The 19,229-nt window shown below is 38.9% G+C and overlaps 1 protein-coding gene and 1 long non-coding RNA gene across 2 annotated transcripts; both read right to left on the bottom strand.

Moving 5' to 3' along the window:
- Positions 1 to 302: 302 nt before the first annotated feature.
- On the bottom strand, positions 303 to 12,493 carry LOC145424358 (uncharacterized). Its single transcript, XM_080297602.1, has 4 exons — positions 11,841 to 12,493; positions 8,349 to 8,446; positions 8,105 to 8,253; positions 303 to 3,449 (listed from the first exon to the last, which is right to left on the bottom strand). Exon 4 carries the CDS (start codon positions 1,108 to 1,110, stop codon positions 454 to 456), a length of 657 nt encoding a protein of 218 aa, XP_080153728.1. The 5' UTR covers positions 1,111 to 3,449; positions 8,105 to 8,253; positions 8,349 to 8,446; positions 11,841 to 12,493; the 3' UTR covers positions 303 to 453.
- Positions 12,494 to 18,287: 5,794 nt separating this feature from the next.
- Positions 18,288 to 19,229, bottom strand: LOC145424495 (uncharacterized). The gene is made up of 2 exons (XR_013905583.1): positions 19,106 to 19,229; positions 18,288 to 18,648 (listed from the first exon to the last, which is right to left on the bottom strand). It is a non-coding gene; the product is annotated as an uncharacterized LOC145424495 (long non-coding RNA).

Here is a 19,229-nt window from a genome sequence, read left to right as displayed (position 1 = left end):
GTGTGAAATCAGTTTTTTCTCTTTGTCAGTTTAACAGTTTCTGTTGTGCCTGTCACTGTTCCCTGTCTGTTTTCTTACCTGGATCTTCCTGACCTTGTACTTTCTCCTCACGTTCCCCTCTTTCCTTCAAGGTTCAAGGTTCAAGGTTCTTTATTTGTCACATGCATAGTTATACAAGTATAACACACAGTGAAATGTAGCCTGACACGCTCCTCGACATGTGCAAAAATTGGGGGGGGGGGGGGGTGTAGAGGAGAAACATTATATATATATATATATATGTAGTATATACACTGGGTGAATGTGCAGTAGTAGCAGCAAGCAGGTGAATTCTGTACATTAATATGAATAGACATCTGACTATTTTACAGGATAGACAATATAAACATATTTAAAATCAAAGGAATTGAAATGTACATTGTGCCTTGGTTTAGTGTCTGGAAGAGTCCTGTCTCAGTCAATTATAGATGATGTGAGAGGGCGGGTGTGTGTGTTTAGGGCACGGATGGCTTGGGGATAGAAGCTCCTCTTGAGTCTCTCTGCCCTTGCCCAGAAGATGCGGAACCTTCTACCAGATTGCAGAAGTTGGAACAGTTTGTTGCCAGGATGGGACGGGTCCTTCAGTATCTGCGCTGCTCTAGTCCGGCATCTCCTGGTGTAGGTGTCCTGAAGCGGGGGGAGAGCAATCCTGCAGCAGCGTTCTGCTGTACGGATCACTCTCTGGAGCGCTTTTTGGTCCTTCACACAGCTGTTCCCAAACCACGATGTCATGTTCTGTGTGAGGATGCTCTCCACAGCGCCTGTATAGAAAATCCTGAGGATCTTTGGAGAGACCCTGAACTTCCTCAGTTGTCGTAGGTGATACAGGCGCTGCCTAGCCTTTTTGGTCTGGACCTGAATGTGGGCAGCCCATGTCAGGTCTGAGAAGATGTGGACACCAAGATACTTGAAGGACTGCACCCTCTCCACTGGAGCTCCATTGATGATAATGGGCTTGTAGTCTCTGTGCTGACCCCTTCTGAAGTCCACCACCAGCTCCTTGGTCTTGCTGACGTTCAGCTGGAGGTGGTTGTCCTGGCGCCACGATGCCAGATTCTTCACTTCATCCATGTAGGCCGCCTCATCGTTGTTGGAGATGGCACCCAACACCACTGTGTCGTCAGCAAACTTCACAATGGTGTTGGAGCCGTGGGTGGCCACACAGTCTGAAGTGTAGAGGGAGTAGAGCAGTGGCGAGAGGACACATCCCTGAGGTGCTCCTGTGTTGATGGTGATGCTGTTGGAGAAGCAGTACTCCAAAACACTTGCAAAATCCAAAACACTTGCAAACTAAAAAACACATGCAAATTCCAAAACACGTAGTATTTTAGTATTTAGTATTTATTTATTTATTGTCATTGTCAAGAACAATGAAATTGCGTTTGGGGCTTCCATACAACCCAAAAAAAAGAAGAAAATAATAAATACCCCTTAAAACCCAAGTGTACATATTTAACCCAGTGTGACTCCAATGCAATAAGACAATCCTTAGCAATAATGTTCGTAGAAATTCAGACAAAGACCTGAGAAACATGACAAAATACAACAATGCAACCCATTCAATATTATTGTACTGTGAGATATGATATCAGATATGATAGTTATCTATTTAAGAAAGAGGGGGGGGGGGGCAGGAGGGGGAAGAGAATAAAGATATGATGCACCAATGCAGACCAGTTCATTGCTATTAAGAAGTTGGATATGGTTATTGTCCGTGAGAGGGGGGCAGAGAGTTCAGGAGCCTCACAGCCTGTGGATACGTACAAATTCCAAAACATGTAAAAATTCCAAAACACGTACAAACTCCAAAACACTTGCAAAATCCAAAACACTTGCAAAATCCAAAACACTTGCAAACTAAAAAACACATGCAAATTCCAAAACACGTACAAATTCCAAAACACTTGCAAAATCCAAAACACATGCAAATTCCAAAACACGTACAAATTCCAAAACACTTGCAAAATCCAAAACACGTACAAATTCCAAAACACTTGCAAAATCCAAAATCACATGCAAATTCCAAAACATAACGGAAGTGCTCCAGGACGCTAGGGGCAGTGTTCAGCTCGATTTGCAAAATAAACGGCAAGTTTGTCTGTATGGGACTGATATCCGTCGCGCTTCCCAGGTTGCCTAGCAACCATGATACTAACCGCTGGAAACGTGTCATACAACTTGGTTTGACAGAAATGAGGGAGAACATATTTTGTTCATTTGTTTGTTTGTTTCTACAAGAGCTTTGTGTGATTTGATAAGTATCTGAAGCTGAGACCACAGGACAGTAAAACATGATTTTTGGGCTTCATTTCTGTACTGAACAGTTATTTCAAGATTAGTTAGTAAATAACAATTAGCTGATGTTGTTCATGAGACTAAAGTCATATCACTTTGGTAATGTAAATATAATATGGCCAATATTATAGTTATTATATTAATCATTATTAGCTATTACAGCAGTGAACATGAACTCTGTGTCAAATACTGAGCTTCAGTACAGATTCAAGTTGCAGTTATTTATATGTCTTATCACCTTAAATCTTCACTCAAAGACAAGTATCTTTGACAGTGCATATATAGGTGTATCATATATAAGAGACAAATGTTGTTCCTTCATGTTGGCATTACTAAATTTGGCTCATTGCTTACATATATTTATAAAAAGAAAATGTACAAGCTGTGATAACTGTTACTGATAAAATGAAGAGTAGACTGATATATGAAATATTCCTTTATTGGGTGAGAAAATCAGACCATGTCATAACTGCTTTAAGTCATACAGAATAGATATCAGAGCCTTAAACAGGCTGACTTCTGCTAAATGGGTCAAACTGGGCAGAAAGTATACAAACACATAACATCCTTATAGAATATGATGTAACACTATAGATCAACTTACCTCAGAATATATAAAGCATATAAACAATTACAGCAATATGATGCAACAAACACAGCAGTGCTACTAATCCAAAATACTAAAAGCTTCATAGAACTGGAACAAACATTTATTTTTAGGTCCATTCTGCTGCTGATACATACTTTAGGTTTACACTTGTTGCTGCCTTTCATAGTGTGTAACTTGAAGGCCCTGAGTACTTTCTCCCACACTGAAAACACTGGAATGATAAAATTATTTGAACATTACCTAATAAGACCGATTCAGGACAGACAATTTGTTATTTTAAACTTTTCTAGCAGTCCTTCACAAACAGGGAACAGTCCGTCTATTCTCTCCATCTGTCAGCTGCTGCTGGCTCTTCCTCCTCCTCTTCCTCACACACTGCTGAGTTTGTCCTGGTGATCATCAGGGGTGCAAAGCCTCACAGATGATGTGCAGCAGTGTGTCCCTGAGTCTGTCCTCACTCTGGACACTTGCAGTTGTCACACATGGAAATCAAATGTGTGATAAGCTGCAGGATTCAAACACAAGTGTAACTTATAAATACATGTTCATACTTTTATTACACAATCAGAGAGAAAGAAAAAGAGAGAGAGTGCAGGACAGACAGACACGTGACAGTCTCAGGTGTATACACTGCTACAAAACAGCACAAGAGAAGGAGGATTTAGTGTTTGTGTTATTACGAAACAAGAGGAGTTCCCAGATGGTACAGTGGACACATGTGTGACTCCTGTGATTAAAGCATCTTTCTTTCAGCTTAACGAGTGAACCGTCAGCTCGTTCAAACACACGTTAAAGTCCGTTTGGCTCGACACCACCGAACAGAGGCAGCAATTTAACATAGCTAACATTAACAGTGCAGTGAATCCTGCTTGTGCCGTGATTATTCAGGACTGCAAACCGAGCAGCATCACTGACTTTCAGCTTGTTGTGTTTGTGGATATATGACTGACTTTAATTATCCACAAAATCATCACATTCTCTGTAAGATTAAGGTCGACTATATATATATATGCAATAGACTCAATACTTGAAATGTGCAATTCACTTGTATTTTTATTTTTATTCCTATTTATTCTATTTATCCCCTTCGTATATTTTATTTATATTGTCTCTGTATTTATATATATGTGTGTGTGTATAACTCTGTAACTTCTGTCGGTGCTGTGCTTTTTTGGAAATCGAATTTCCCAGAGGAACCCACCCGAGGGATTAATAAAGTTCTATCTAATCTAATCAAATTTTTTTTTAAAGTAAAGGCTTTAAAACCAAGTTAATTCTGAAAGTACAAACATCGCTAATGTCACATAACTTTCCCGACATGTGGCCAACAATAATGGTTTAATGTTCTTCATTAAAAAAATATTTGCGCATAAATAAGTGACATAATATTCAGTACTTACTTCTGAAAGTTTACTCTTCCTCCGCTCCGCTTCCACCATTTTTTTTCAGCAAAATTATCCACACCGCACTATGAAGTCTGGGATATGTTGGGCCATGAAGGCTACACCGACCCATCCTTAAAATTCAGGGAAATTATGGACGCATTTGAGGGCCGCATTTCGAGCAGCCTTTGAATTGGGAAAGCCTTCTCTTGTCGCTGTGACGTAATCGGCCTTAAAATGCGGCCTTTAAGGCTGCAAACCCCAAATCCGGTCATTGGAACTTCCTGGCTTGTGTAGTTACTAGGTAACAAAAGCTCAACACTGCCCCTAGCGTCCTGGAGCACTTCTGTTGTGTTTTGGAATTTGCAAGTGTTTTTGAGTTTGCAAGTGTTTTGGATTTTGCAAGTGTTTTGGAATTTGTACGTGTTTTGGAATTTGCATATGTTTTTGAGTTTGCAAGTGTTTTGGAATTTGCATGTGTTTTTGAGTTTGCAAGTGTTTTGGAATTTGTACGTGTTTTGGAATTTGTACGTGTTTTGGAATTTGTACGTGTTTTGGATTTTGCAAGTGTTTTGGAGTTTGTACGTGTTTTGGAATTTGCATGTGTTTTTTAGTTTGCAAGTGTTTTGGAGTTTGTACGTGTTTTGGAATTTGTACGTGTTTTGGATTTTGCAAGTGTTTTGGAGTTTGTACGTGTTTTGGAATTTGTACGTGTTTTGGAATTTGCATGTGTTTTTTAGTTTGCAAGTGTTTTGGAGTTTGTACGTGTTTTGGAGTTTGCATGTGTTTTTTAGTTTGCAAGTGTTTTGGATTTTGCAAGTGTTTTGGAGTTTGTACGTGTTTTGGAGTTTGCATGTGTTTTTTAGTTTGCAAGTGTTTTGGAGTTTGCATGTGTTTTGGAATTTGCAAGTGTTTTGGAGTTTGTACGTGCTTTGTCTCTAGGGGCCACCGTAGTTTTATGACGGGGACAGCCTCTATAAAGCTGGCTGTAACGAACAAAGGGGTGAAGATTTGGAGAGGGACACCGACCTTGTCTTCCCTTCTAGAAGTGCATGCTTAAATGAGGATAAATGAAGAAGAGTAAAGATAAATGAAGATTAGTAAAAGATGAGTAAATGAAGATGAGTAAAGATGAATAAAGACTTTGTGAAAATGACTACTGAGTCCGGTGCCATCTCTGGATGCTCGAGGAATAAAAAGAACCGAGGTAAAACTGATTTCACAACAGTAGCTTACACTCTGAGGACCCCTGTACCACTTCCTGTTTGATACACATGCCACGAGGTCACTGCTGTGACACTTTGTTTGTTTTTATTTCATTTATTGCACACCTTTCTAATAAAACTCTGTGTTACAACCATAGTGCATCAACACCAAAGTCGATGTAATCCAAGATTAAAATTTTTTTTTTGTAAAAACAGCCTCATTTAGGTAGATTGTAGAGGCCATAAGCAAATGATGAAAAACAAGATGGCTTCTGTCAGAAAAACACGTGTTTTGAGAGAAAGTCGGGTATTTTGTCAACACCATCAGGATTTTTATCTGACGGCGTTGACCCTTTTTCTAATGGTGTTGACAAATGTTACAAAAGTGCGCTATTCACCATTTATATTAAGTTATTTTTTACTAATATTTCAATCATATTACTTCTTGTGTATTTTACTGATATTTCTGCTTCACAGATGTGTCAAATATTATCAAATTTGCCTTATCTTGAATCTCATTGTTTATGTATACATTATTAATCCTGTAGGAAAGTGCTTAGTCCTCTGCATTTAACCCATTCACTCAGTGATGCAGTGGGCAGCTACCAATCCAGGATAGCCTCTGTTCGTTGGATTTGAACGCTCAACCTTTCGATCATGTGGCATCTACTGAGCTAGCTGTGCCCCGAGAGCTGTTCTTTAAGTGATGATGTATGAATCCTGCTTTCGGGCCCAAACTACTCTGCGTTTATTAAGCATGTTGTGCTGTTAAAATGTTTTAATGCTTTTTATCTTGTTGTATTACATCTGAACAAGCCCCTAAAAACAGTCAGTGATCACTGTCAGCCTAACCATCGGGAACCCTCACGATAACTTTTATCAAGTGGAAAAAAGTTAGCATTCATCCTCCAGCTTCACTGTGTTTATGTTATGCTAACACAGCTGTGTCGCCAGCGGTCATGTAGCACATCACTATATACCAGCTGGCCCAACTTCAGTAACCTGACAATAGTCACTGCTGTTTAGTTTTCTGTCTCCATTTATGTTGGAAGTGGTAGCAGAGCTGGTATATCATGTTCAGGTGGAAACAAGCAATCTAACTTTAACTCTGTTAAATTTCATATATTCTGTTTTCATGGATGCCTGGATGTTACACCTGGTAGAGCAGCCACACTGATCATTTTATTAAAGATGAAAGAATTTAGACAGTTTGTAACTCTCAGTGATGCCGCAGAGTTCCTTTGACTTTGGGATCTGCAGCAGAGTTTGGACCTGGAAATGGCTAATGACATCAAACTTAATGGCCGGATAGCATCTCTATTGCTTATGCATAATTGTGTTGTGAATATTCATCCTTAATCTGTGAAAAAGCATAAGGTTCAGAAAAATTATAGTAATTACAAAATGGTACATTTCAGGCTAGAATAGCAAAGAGGAACACCAGTGATCTGAAAGCAAGAGAAAAAGGTCAGAAGAGAAGGTTTTGGAAACAAGCACAGAGAGACAAAAGGAGAGAAAGTCCAGCAAGGTCTAAACACACAACCACAGAGAACTTTAGGAATCAAGGAGTAGTAGACAGCTACTTGCTGCTGAACTATTGTAGAACTTGACATGTGCAAAAACAGAATTGTTATGACGTGTCTTGTGATATTACAAAGGTTGTTAAGGTTTAATTGTCATTTTGAAAGAAATAATATCTTGTTTTCTACTAGTGTGTCAACACCATCAGATTTGTGTCACCACCGTCAGCACGTTGTCAACTCCATAATATGGAGTTTTTGTTTATTTTTCTCTTTTGGAGAACCATATAGTTTCCTCCCTCATAATCTTCCAATAAAAATACGTAATTTTCTCAATAAATGTGTAATTTCCATGCTGCTTAATATGACTGTTTCTTATACAGATTAAATACAAGCTTCTGAAAATATGTATGACTGTAACTAATAATAAAAAGCCAAAACAATCTAACTTTTAAATGTGGTATAATTACTTTGAAAACATATGTGCATAAACAATAGAATAGAGAAGCTGCTAATAGTTTAAAGAGCTGAAACAACTTAATTTAAAATATATATTTTTGCATTTCTTTGTGTCTGACGGTGTTGACAAAAACCTTGTACTTCTGCAAAAACATAAATTATTAAAAAGGGAGATTGTACCAAAACATGGTGAGACAGCCAAAACTTAACAATTATATGTAAATATGTTTTTGAAAAATCAAAAAATATATTTTAGAAAATTAAAACCTGTTTTGTCCCTAATCTCAGGAATCACTGGTAACTAAAACTGATAAAGAATACAGACAGAGGATTCAAATAAATATGAAATGTTGGACTGTTTTTTTACAGGTTTTCACAGAAGCTTTGACTTGACGCTTATCTACCTTAAATCCTAAAACACCTTAAAGCAGGATAAACTGGTTTAACCTTAAAGGTCACATTCATTTGAATCTGACTCAAATGGTCTTACAGCATTTTCTTGATGTCCTGTTGTCCAAGAAGCTAACAGTTGACATGAAGAAAGAAATCCTCCAATGAGCAGAGGAGCAGCAAGATCTCAGTCATCAGACTGACCTCTGTCCACAAAATCTGAATCCACCAGGTATCATCCACCTGTCCAGGTGTGTCCATCAGCTTTGAGGCAATGTGAAGGGAAGAAGCTGAACCTGAGAGTAAACACTCTCAGCAGGAGCAGATCGACAGGGGAGCTTGATCTCCTCGTACTGAAACACAACAGCAGCACTGAGTACAGAACAAAGTAGCACTGAAGGAGAACAATGAGCATGAGCTGCAGGGTCACTTGTACACTTTGAGTTACCTGTGGAGCCTCCAGCCTCTCACTGGTCCCAGCTGGAGGGAGGTTTGCCTGATACTTGCTGATTCTCCTCTTCAGAGACAGTGATACACAACTCAGACCTGCCAACAGACCGTCAGAGGAGTCACTTCACCTTCACACTCACATCAGCACTCATCACATACAACACATTTCTCCGCTGTGCAGAGAAATTTTCCAACATCTGGGACAACACCTGGACAACAGAAGCACTGCTGAAGCCTGCTGGGGCAGTGAGCAGTACGTTTGTGCTGTACTGTCTGTACAGCGTCGGCTTTCAGCCCCCATGCATTACATCTATGTACTTTGGTAATATGTGAGTAACATTAAGAATGTTGTGGGCCAACTTTAAAAATACTTATTTCCACAAATGTACAACTATAAAACTACCTCACATACTTGCAGCTTATGTGTAAAAGTTACAGTATGAACCTGCACTTGTAAATGTTTTATAAGCTGGATGAATATAAACTACAGAAGCCTGAATCCACATAGTAAGAAGCGCTGCTGGAAGGAGAGGGTTACAAGATGAGTTGACATCTATTATAAAAATAAGAGGTTGGTTCAAAGCAAGCTTGACAGCTGGCAGAACACAAAGAGAGGAAGTTGTTTTGTACTTGTACAGTTAAAATTTTCACTTTGAATATGAACATCTGATGTTCCGATTGTTTATTTTGGTAAGAATGATTAAACCCCATAGTTTTATTTTATTTAATGTCCTGCTTGAATATTCAGAATGAGTTTAAGCAAGTGAATTATGCTAGCCATGATAAGATAACATTTAATAAACAATATTAAGAAATTAAACAATACTTTTTCTTCAAATAAGTCATACATTTCTTCATATTTGTAACATTTATTCACTGTCTGTGTTTTAGCTAGTAGTAACATCACTTATTTGCTCTTACACATTTGCTAGTCTTGCTAGCTGCGCCGTTTGGGTGTTGTTCAAGTCTCAACATGTTTTAACATTCATTCTGTCCATGATTAAGACTGAAGGTTTATTTTGACAGTGTCTGCCATCTATAATCCCGTTTTCAGTCAGGTTTCACAATGAGCTCACCCGAAACTCTGGCTGATTGGGACCCACACCCGTTTTCAGGTGAAACGTCTTCAAGCAACTTTAAGAATTCCAGACGCCTTTCTTTGAAAGCTCTTTTAACTCAAAATCTGACTCTAATTCGACGTTAGATCTCTGACAGGGAGATAAGCTAATGTAATGGCTACTCAGAAGGCAGCTGTGACAAAAATACATTTTTCACAGTGTAAAACAAGATAGACCCCAAACATCCAGTCTGCATAACAACCTGGGATGCAATAGGTTTTGCATTCTTTGTGTTTAAGAAAAAGTTGTATGTCATTATGCCATAAGCATGAAAAAAAAATGTTTTCTTTTTTTGTCATATCAGGAATACTTCCTGATTCTACACTGTAGCAGGTTTCTGACAGAAACTAAGTATTTATGAGTACTGTTGTGGAAATTTTAACAATACACCTTCAGCCCCATCCTTTAAACCTTTTCCCTCACAGAGAGAATTATGACCTTGTTTTCTGCTTGGCCGTCACCCAAGGACACATATACAAGAAGATACACCCCTGATAAGCAAAAGGAGTCTCACTATCTATTTAACGTATTCCATGAACTAACAATAGCCTCACTGCGTGCGCATATATGTGTGATAGAGCATAAGGCCCATTTCTAGTGCACATGCATACAACTAGGTGAGAAAGTGATATTACTATTACTAAAGTGATTTAGCACACACATTTGAGATGATTTAGATTCAAATGGGTTATTTTAGTATAGTTAGTAATTTCGTAAAGTTTTTATTTTTTAGTATAACCTGGGCGATAATGTACATTTGGATAATTCAGTTTTTTGATTTGGAACAACTTAAAAGTTTGACTTTTAAAACTGAGTCAGAGAGATTTGAATTCTTTATTTGAAAGAATCTGAACGATTTGAGTAAGATTGTTTGACTTAAAAAATTTAAGTCAAACTTAATTAAATTAGGTATAAACCTAATTAAATTACTTGTTACCAACTGAACAGTTGGATCAATTATTCTCTTTTTTCAGTGTACTAATTTTCAGACCTGCATTTGTGAAATATTTATTTCATTTTTTCTTACTAATTTAGTTCTAATATGAAACATATTGTAGACACCTGCATGCAGACACCACTGACTGTGAGTGATGAGAAAAATAATCTAGCTTAAAGTTTTGCAGATTTTTGACTTTACCTCCAAAATAGTTTTGTAACTACTCTGAAACCAAACCAATTTTTTTAGAGAGCACTTTTAAATACCCAGCACAGGACCAAAGTGCTGTACAGAAAATAAGTTAAAAAACAATAGAACAACAGAAAAGAGCAAAAAAAATAAATAAATACACATAATACATAAAAATTTAAACAGCCCTATATTCAAAAAGAAAACAAGATAAAACAGCATAGAATCAACTAAAAACAACTAAAAACTTAAAATAAAAACCAACATCTCACGTGGTGTCAAAGGCCAGGGTAAAAGAGTGGGTTTTCAGGAGTGACTTAAAAACAGATGGGGAAGTGGCCTGTCTCATCTCTAAAGGAAGATCGTTCCACAGTTTTGGAGCTGCTACAGCAAAAGCACGATCTTTTACGCCCAGTCCTGGGTACATTCAGGAGCAGCTGATCCGCTGACCTGAGAGAGCGGGTGGGTGTATAAGGCTGCACCATCAGAGAGATAAGATGGGGCTAGGCCATGGAGAGCTTTAAAAGCAAATAAAAGAATTTTAAAATGAATCCTAAGAGAAATGGGCAGCCAGTGAAGTGAAGCTAAAATAGGGGAAATGTGCTAAAACTTTCGAGTGCCAGTTAAAAGACGAGCTGCAGCATTTTGCACCATCTGTAGATGACTAATATATGATGCGCTGACCCCAATATAAAGTGCATTACAGTAATCCAGCTGAGTGCTAACAAAGGCGTGGATCACTGTCTCAAAGTGCTGCCGTGAAAGAATTGGCTTTATTTTTGCCAGCTGCCTGAGCTGAAAGAAGCCAGATTTTACCACTGCCTTAATTTGATTATCAAACTTCAGCTCACAGTGCACTTTGACCCCCAAGTTTGTAGCAGTTGGCTTAACATACTGAGCCAAAGAATCTAAATACACTCTGGGGGTCTCAGTGGGGCGACCAAAAACCATCACCTCGGTCTTTTATTTTATTATTGAATTTTAAAAAGTTAACAGACATCCAAGCCTTAATGTCATCGAGACACTGAAGTAATGGCTGTGTGCGGTATGTGCCTTTTTTCTTTAGAGTGACATAGATCTGTCATCAGCATAAAAGTGGAAAGCAATATCGTGCTTTCTCAGTGCAGAAACGTGATCTGATGGTTACATCTATGCACCTCTAAATGCACCACGATGCTGCACACTGCGGAGGTGTGCTGATATTAATAAAACAGCAAACCACAATGTGAAAAAAGGACAGACTCACAGATTACCACAAAAACAAGTGCAGCATTCAAGCTCAGAGAGATAGAGACGGCATGATCACTCTGCTGGTTTTTGCTCTTATGTTCAGCTCTTGGATCTGAAAGAAGAAAATGGACACAGGTTGAGAAATAGGTTAAAGAGTGTTTGAAGAAACATGTCTTACATGTTTAAGGACTTTGGGGCTGATTAGTTGAAGCAGTTTGTGATCTACATTTCAAGAAAAGTTTGAGAATGAAGTTGTGAACTGGCCCAGCCGTCAACACTTTTTAACAAACTGGTTTCTTTGAAGCCTCAAAGTGTGGACGGCTGTCAGTTTCACAAAGGTACAAAGTTACTGTAAAAAGCTGCCTTCAGTTTAAGCATCTTAGACTTTTGAAGTCTGTTTATTTTCAAAGCTTTGGACCCTCGTGAGTGTGAAAATAGTTTTAGTTACAGCTGATTTAAATAAATGAGAAAAAAAAATCATGCTCACATGATAAAGGATTTAAGTTGCCTGTGAAACAGCAGAGTAGGACTAGAAAGCAACACTTAAAACTCAAAACAGCTGGAGGGTTACAAAGTAAACATAACAAGGGCTGGGGACTTATTACCATTGGCAACATCCTTTAATGATATTGCTATAGAGCTTCGGTCAATCTTTCACCAGATGATCCCACTGAACCCTGTGCTGTTTGTTCTGGGTCTATCTATAGTTGGCCTCTCTGTCTTTGTACAAATGCTTTTGTTATGTAAACCTTTACATTTAGCGAGGCGATGTGTACTGTTTCAGTGGATTCAGAGACAGCCTCCCACTGTTACACAATGGTACAGAGAAACATTCAGAGTGTTGCCAATGGAGCGCCTTAGTGCCATTATAAAGGGCAATTATGATGCATTCTGTAGGATATGGCGGCCTTTGCTTGATCTCCAACCTCATGACCTTACTGTGCTAATACATAAAGGGAGATCACATTTTGTTTTTAAACATAATAATTAATGTCTGTATTCCCTTTTTTCTCCTTTTCTTTCTTTCCGTTGACTTTAAATGTGGAGCACTCGACATATTTTGACTCAGAGATGTACATTTGTAACTCATATACCTGTATTTGTTTTTTTTTCTTTCTCTTCTTCTTGTTTGTATTTGGCTGTGCTGATTTGTTGCTATTTGTATTGTTCAAAAATAAATAAATCATTGTTTAAAAAAATATAACAAAGGCAAGGAACGAATAAAAAAAAAACGAAGTGATGCACAGAATCTAACTAGGAACACACAAAGAGGACACTTTTTAAAGAAACTACATGATGTTTTCAGTTTGAGTCTCAAGACTTCATAAGCTATTATTTTTACTAAATACAGCATGAGCATGACAGGGACACCCTGCCAACGGGTCACTGGTGGAAGAAAAGATGTTGCAGATAAGTGTTCATATCCAGAAACACGACAATGAGGTGGAACCAGTGGACATATACTGTGTCCACTCAGAACAGGGAGGTATTTGGTGTAGTCTTTGGTTTCCACCAGTGTGCTAAAACTAGAAGCTGCCTTTAACCACGAGGTCACTGCCTGACGTGAACACCTCTAACAGCAGGACTCTGAGACCACATCCTATGCTGCAGACAGTGAGCTGTTATTAATACAATGATCCTGATCTGCACCAACATTTAACGACTTCTTCCTTTGACTGAAAACAGAACTTTGATTAAGCTGAACTTGTGAGATTTAGCTTTGGACTCATTCATACATATACGTTAGTGCAAACTTTTTTCCCAGAGTGCACTTGGGACCTCCAAACAAACAAGACTGAGTGGAAAAACAACATGCAGCACCCTGAGGCCTCACTCAGGATTCACAGATAAAATAACTAAGAACATTTTTAACATTCATTTATTTAAGGTGGTATGATGGCTGTGAGGGGCCATGTTTCTGTAGTTTTCAGCATTAAAGTAAAAAACCTTCTACTTACCTGAGATGACGTGGAAACTCTCCACAAACTGAATGCTGCCTCCTCTCTTGATGGCACAGAAGTAAAGCCTGCAGTCCTCTGCTGTCACGTTTTTAATCACGAGTTTGCTTCCCAGGATTGAGAATTTGGTTTCAAAACCAGGAGAGTAGTAGGTAGAGTCTGCTGAAGAAAAACTGCGGCCGATACCTGCTCTGAACTGACTGTAGATCTTCATGTACCAGTATGGGTCTGATGTCTGATTGGAGCAGGTTAGAGTGACATTGGTCCCCAGCTCTCCTCTGACCTCGGTCACGTTCTCGGCCTGTGCACAGAGCAGAAGCACCAACAGGATCATCCACAGGAGAACCATGATCAGCTTCAACATCCACAACAAGACGGAGTCGTCTGAAAGCAGCTCTGATGGACTCTGACACAGAAGTGCTCTACACTTCCTACTTCAGGTGCTGTTGCTCACAAACCACTAATACCAAGTAACTCTACAGGAAGTGAAACTTGTTCACCTTCAGCCAGAAATCTGCATCAGAAATTTTATACAGTAACTCTAAAGGAAGGTTGACCGTTAAACTTAGACGACAGTGATGTCTTTAAAGTACAGAGGAGCAGAGAATGTACTGACTCATGATCATGTAGTACTAGTAGTAAATGTTGCAGTAGAAATAAAAAAACAGGATTCAAATTGTTGAAACAAATCAAAAGCATAACCAAATAGCATCCTTACTTTAACATGTCTGAGCTGAAAAAGTGGCTCCGTCTTGTGTCTCTAACCAGTTACTGCGTACTTTTATACTGCAGTCTGTACTACAGATACTTCTTATTCTCTCTCTAACAGCGATGAAGCTTCAACTACAGTATGTAGCAGTAGCCTGTGTACTACTACATGACTGCAACATGCACTACGCCCTCTGGCAGTACTGCTTTTATTACAACTGTTTCTCCTTCATTTGCACTACAGCTGTCATCTATATTTAGTTTATACTTCTCTGTTTCCTTTTACTTCATTTTCTACTGTACTTTCTAGTTTTCTATTGTTCTACTGTAAAACGATGGGTAATAACTTTTGTTATGAGCAGAATTACTACCTCATTACTGCCCCTACTGTCAGCACTGATACTGCAAACTTAACCCTGAAACTGGGTCAGACTGTCTGTCCTTGACTTCAGCCTGGAGATGGTTTCAGTTCTAACACTGTTAGTGAATCTCTCTGTCACCTGATCTGATGGTGTTTAATTGCTGGTTTGTGCTGCTACTCTCAGTCTGATCACTGCGGTCATTATTATTTAAAATATCTTGATAGTTCTCATGTTTTATGCTCATTAACTTTGCTTTCTGTTCTTCAGTCGCCTTCCAACTGCCTGTGTGAAACACCTGAATAATTTTTTCATGTATAATGTTATACCTGTAATACATGTATGTGGAACAAAAGGGTAAAAAAGGAAGCAGCTTTTATTGCTCTTACACGACACTCCAAACAAAAACAGAAAAATCATAAAGAAATAAACAAAAACTAGAAGCTAGGAAAGGAAAACAAATGAACAAGCAAACTATGACGCTATGAAAACATGGAAACACAGCCTATGGGGACAACACGACAACAAGCAGGGGAGATGAGGACAAAAGATTAACCAGAGGCTGGACAATAGGTTGGGACACAGCTGAACGTAATTAGTCACAAAAGGGACAGAGGAAGCAAAAGTGAAGTCAAAGCAAACAGGACAAGAGATTTCCAAAATAAAACAGGAAGCTACACACACACACTGAGACTCACCCCAAGACACATGAGCTTGACACAAGGACAGGGGAAACGAGACAAACTAGAGAGACAGTGGGATGAGGGACCAGACATGGACACAAGACAGACTAGGGAGACGAGGAGCAAAACACAGAGATGAACATGTGAACAGGGACAGAGACAGACACGGTATGACCGAGAGACTGAAAGAATAAGAGAAAACACAGAGATGAGGAGACGAGGACAGAGTGGACATGCAGCTACATGAACAACATATATAGAGCTAAAAATGCAAATGATAAAAAGTCAGTATACAAAACTAAAGACCAGCTAATACAGAACTAGAATATGGAAATCTCCTAAATCCAAAAGAACGAGTCACAAAACCAAAATCAACTTTAAAACTGGATCCGAAATATTACAAAATATCTCTAATATATAAATATTGTGATATTTAACAGAAAAATAAAATATATATGAATAAAGTTGGAATTGAGGTTACAATTTCAGGACCATGGAAAGTGCATGGAGTTTTCACCATGATCTGATGATCTGTCTCAAACACATTCTTAGTGTTGGACCTGCACTAATTCAGCTGCCTGCACTTTAACAATGTTTTATTTTTTAAACAAACACAGCAAAGTGCTACTGTTAACACCATCAGGCATTTTATGCGTCGCAGCCCACAAAACTAACCACACTTGCAGTCTTATTAGGACACTGCTATTTTGTCCTTTTCAGTAGATATGGTCATATTTACATACACAAAGGAACGTAAACCTGACAGTTACAGCATTGCTAACACAGGTGACAGTAGAAATATGTAACAACCTCTGAATTTTCTAAACCAAAAACGAATGAATCAAACTGAAAATGTGCACAAACATGGATTGCATGTACTTTAAAGGGTAGTACACGAGTATGGTTTTGCTTCACCTGCAGAAAAAATAAGACTTCCCTGAAACTGACATTTTCTGGAGGACAACGTGTTTCTAAACCTGTAGATGTTCAGGATTCCTCTGCGGTGTGCACTAGCATGTCCCACATTACTCAACACTCTGGCTTTGAACTGTCTGCTGATAGTAACTCAGCATACAAGTGTGTGTGTTCTCCTCTTTGCCCCACATTTCATGCTGGTGCTGTGGGTCTGTCCACTGTGGGGAAACCACACGGTTTGCTGTGAAGCCAGATATCCAAGAAGACACAACATCCATGACTTCCAAAGAATCTCACACTGTGATTGGCCAGAGCATTCAGGGATAGCTCAGTAGGTAGTGTGGTTGCCCCATGATCGGAAGGTTGGGGGTTTGAATCCACTGAACGGCTCCCCTGAGGTACCCCTGAGCAAGGTACCATCCCTACACACTGCTCCCTGGTGCGCCTGTTTAGTGGCTGCCCACTGCTTCACTGAGTGAATGGGTCAAATGCAGAGAGAGTAATTTCCCCACGGGGATCAGTGAAGTATACATCATTATTATTATTCGACAGGTTTCCACTTGTACTCATCTTAACAAACTCCGGGTGCTTTGTCAGTGTTTCTGTCTCTCTGTTTGTTTTTTTCATGGTAGAGTTTGAGCTTTGTGTGTGTGTGCAGTGATTATCCACAGAATTAGGTTTGTTTTTAATGCCGTGCTGCCTCATAACAAGAAATCCAGAAAGTCTTTTATGAAGTGACGTCATTGATGAAACTGAAGCCTCGCTGGTTCAGAAAGTGGTTCAAGTGTTGGTGTGATTTATGTGCATATAGAAAACTCAATGTATGCCCACATAATTTACGTGTGTGTTGGAGACATCACGTGAAAGTTTTTTCTCCAAAGCTAGAGAGCTCATTACTAAAAATCTAACTGACCAAGTCCAAAATATTTTTAGAGAATGTGAATGAAGTCACCATCAGCTGAATATTTGTAAGCACAATCATTGTCCCATCACTGGAAAGCAGTGCAACACTTAATGTCTCATGTCCTGTTTATTTAAACACTGACTGAAATCATATTGATCAGGATTTTTCCACATTGATGGACTTTTATTATCCTTATAAAAACTGATGAAATTAATTAACTACACAAAGTCATATTAAGGTGTTTTTATGTTTTTATTTCTATTCTTTGATTATCTCCATGCTGACACTGTTGGAACACAGCCACAAGGCCATAACAAATAGTTGAAATGAGCACATGAAACCTTGAGAAAGGAACTTTTTTTTAACCCCTTGGAAGAAAAGTTTCAAGGCTTCACTACTATTTACCCTTGCAGACTTTCACAGAGCATTAAATCCCTCTATCTCTTCGAGAGAGATGATGTCACCTATTTTCTTGTAATTTCTCACATGAACATGTTGCTTTTTTGTAGTTTCAGTTCTGTTTAAGCTCTGAATGTAAATCAGCGGATTCTGTTTTTGCACACACACATTGTCACACAGTAACAAAAGCACAACATGACACATTACGCTGTCTCATTATTTATTTAACAAAAGCTAAACCAACTGTTAATCCCAGCCTTACTGTTTCCGTAGGAATAAACAGGATTTGCAGCACCCAGGTGCACATCAGTAACTGATCATCAGTGAGCGTGAGCAGCTCTATAAAAGCAGCATTGTTGGCAGGTTGCAGGTCTGGAGCGTTCAGGTGTTTGTTAACACAACGCAATGATCTTCTAAATTCACTCCAACGTCAGATGGTCTTGAATTGAAAAAAAGAAAAAAAAAGAAAAACTACCTCTCACACTCTGCTTGATCTATTTATGACTTTTTGAAATTTAATTTTCAGTCTCTGGTAGCTTTACAATTTATATTGTTTTTATTTTTTTTAAATCTCAAGATTTTCAGACACGGCCTTTTTTTGTCCAACATTGTAACGTTCACACTGTGTTCACTATAATGTGATGAATGAAAGTGAACTGTACACATATTTACAGGTTTTTACAGCAGCCTCTGGGTCTGGTTTATCCATCTGAAGTTCTGAAGCACTTTAAAAAAGGTTTGGCAAAAAGTTGTGAAATCTGAATCCAGCAGGTATCATCCACCTGTCCAGGTGTGTCTGTCAGCTTTGAGGCAATGTGAAGCAAGGCAGGTGAAGTTTGTAGTAAATGCCCTCTGATGGAGGAGCAGCAGATCGAGGCGGGGGCTGGATCTCCTTCTTCTGAAACACAACAGCAGCACTGAGTACAAACAAAGTAGCACAGAAGGAGAACAATGGGCATGAGCTGCAGGGTCACCTGTACACGTTAGGGCCTTTCCCACTACTAACACTCGGCTTTGTTTGACTCAACTTGGTCTTTAGGTACATAATTTTCCATTAGGTGGTAGTACCTGATACCAGGTACTAAAAAAAGTAGCTGGTTCCAGTTCCTTGTTTTAGAATCTGCTGAGTTTCAAGGGATCTGAGGCGACATGCAACATCAATAGACTCCATGCCACCGATTGGCTAGTTAGTGGCATCATTTAACGAGTAATGAGAGCGAATTCTTCAAAAACTAAACAGCATTTTTGTGTTACTATCGCATACAAGTAATGTCACAGGATTCGCTACTCAATTGTACCAAACTGACCCAAACTGGGTCGAGTTGTGTAGATACTGGTTGAAAAGTCTGAGTTACCTGTGGAGCCTCCAGCCTCTCACTGGTCCCAGCTGGAGGGAGGTTTGCCTGATACTTGCTGATTCTCCTCTTCAGAGACAACGATACATAACTCAGACCTGCCAACAGACCATCAGAGGAGTCA

This window comes from Astatotilapia calliptera, chromosome 23, assembly GCF_964374335.1.
Source record: "Astatotilapia calliptera chromosome 23, fAstCal68.1, whole genome shotgun sequence".
Classification (NCBI taxonomy): domain Eukaryota; kingdom Metazoa; phylum Chordata; class Actinopteri; order Cichliformes; family Cichlidae; genus Astatotilapia; species Astatotilapia calliptera.
Note: the sequence above shows the minus strand (reverse complement) of the source record. Positions and strands in the feature narration are given on the sequence as shown.

Excerpts from the sequence above, each read along its gene's own strand:
- LOC145424358 (XM_080297602.1), bottom strand. The coding sequence starts at position 1,110 with ATGGATGAAGTGAAGAATCTGGCATCGTGGCGCCAGGACAACCACCTC.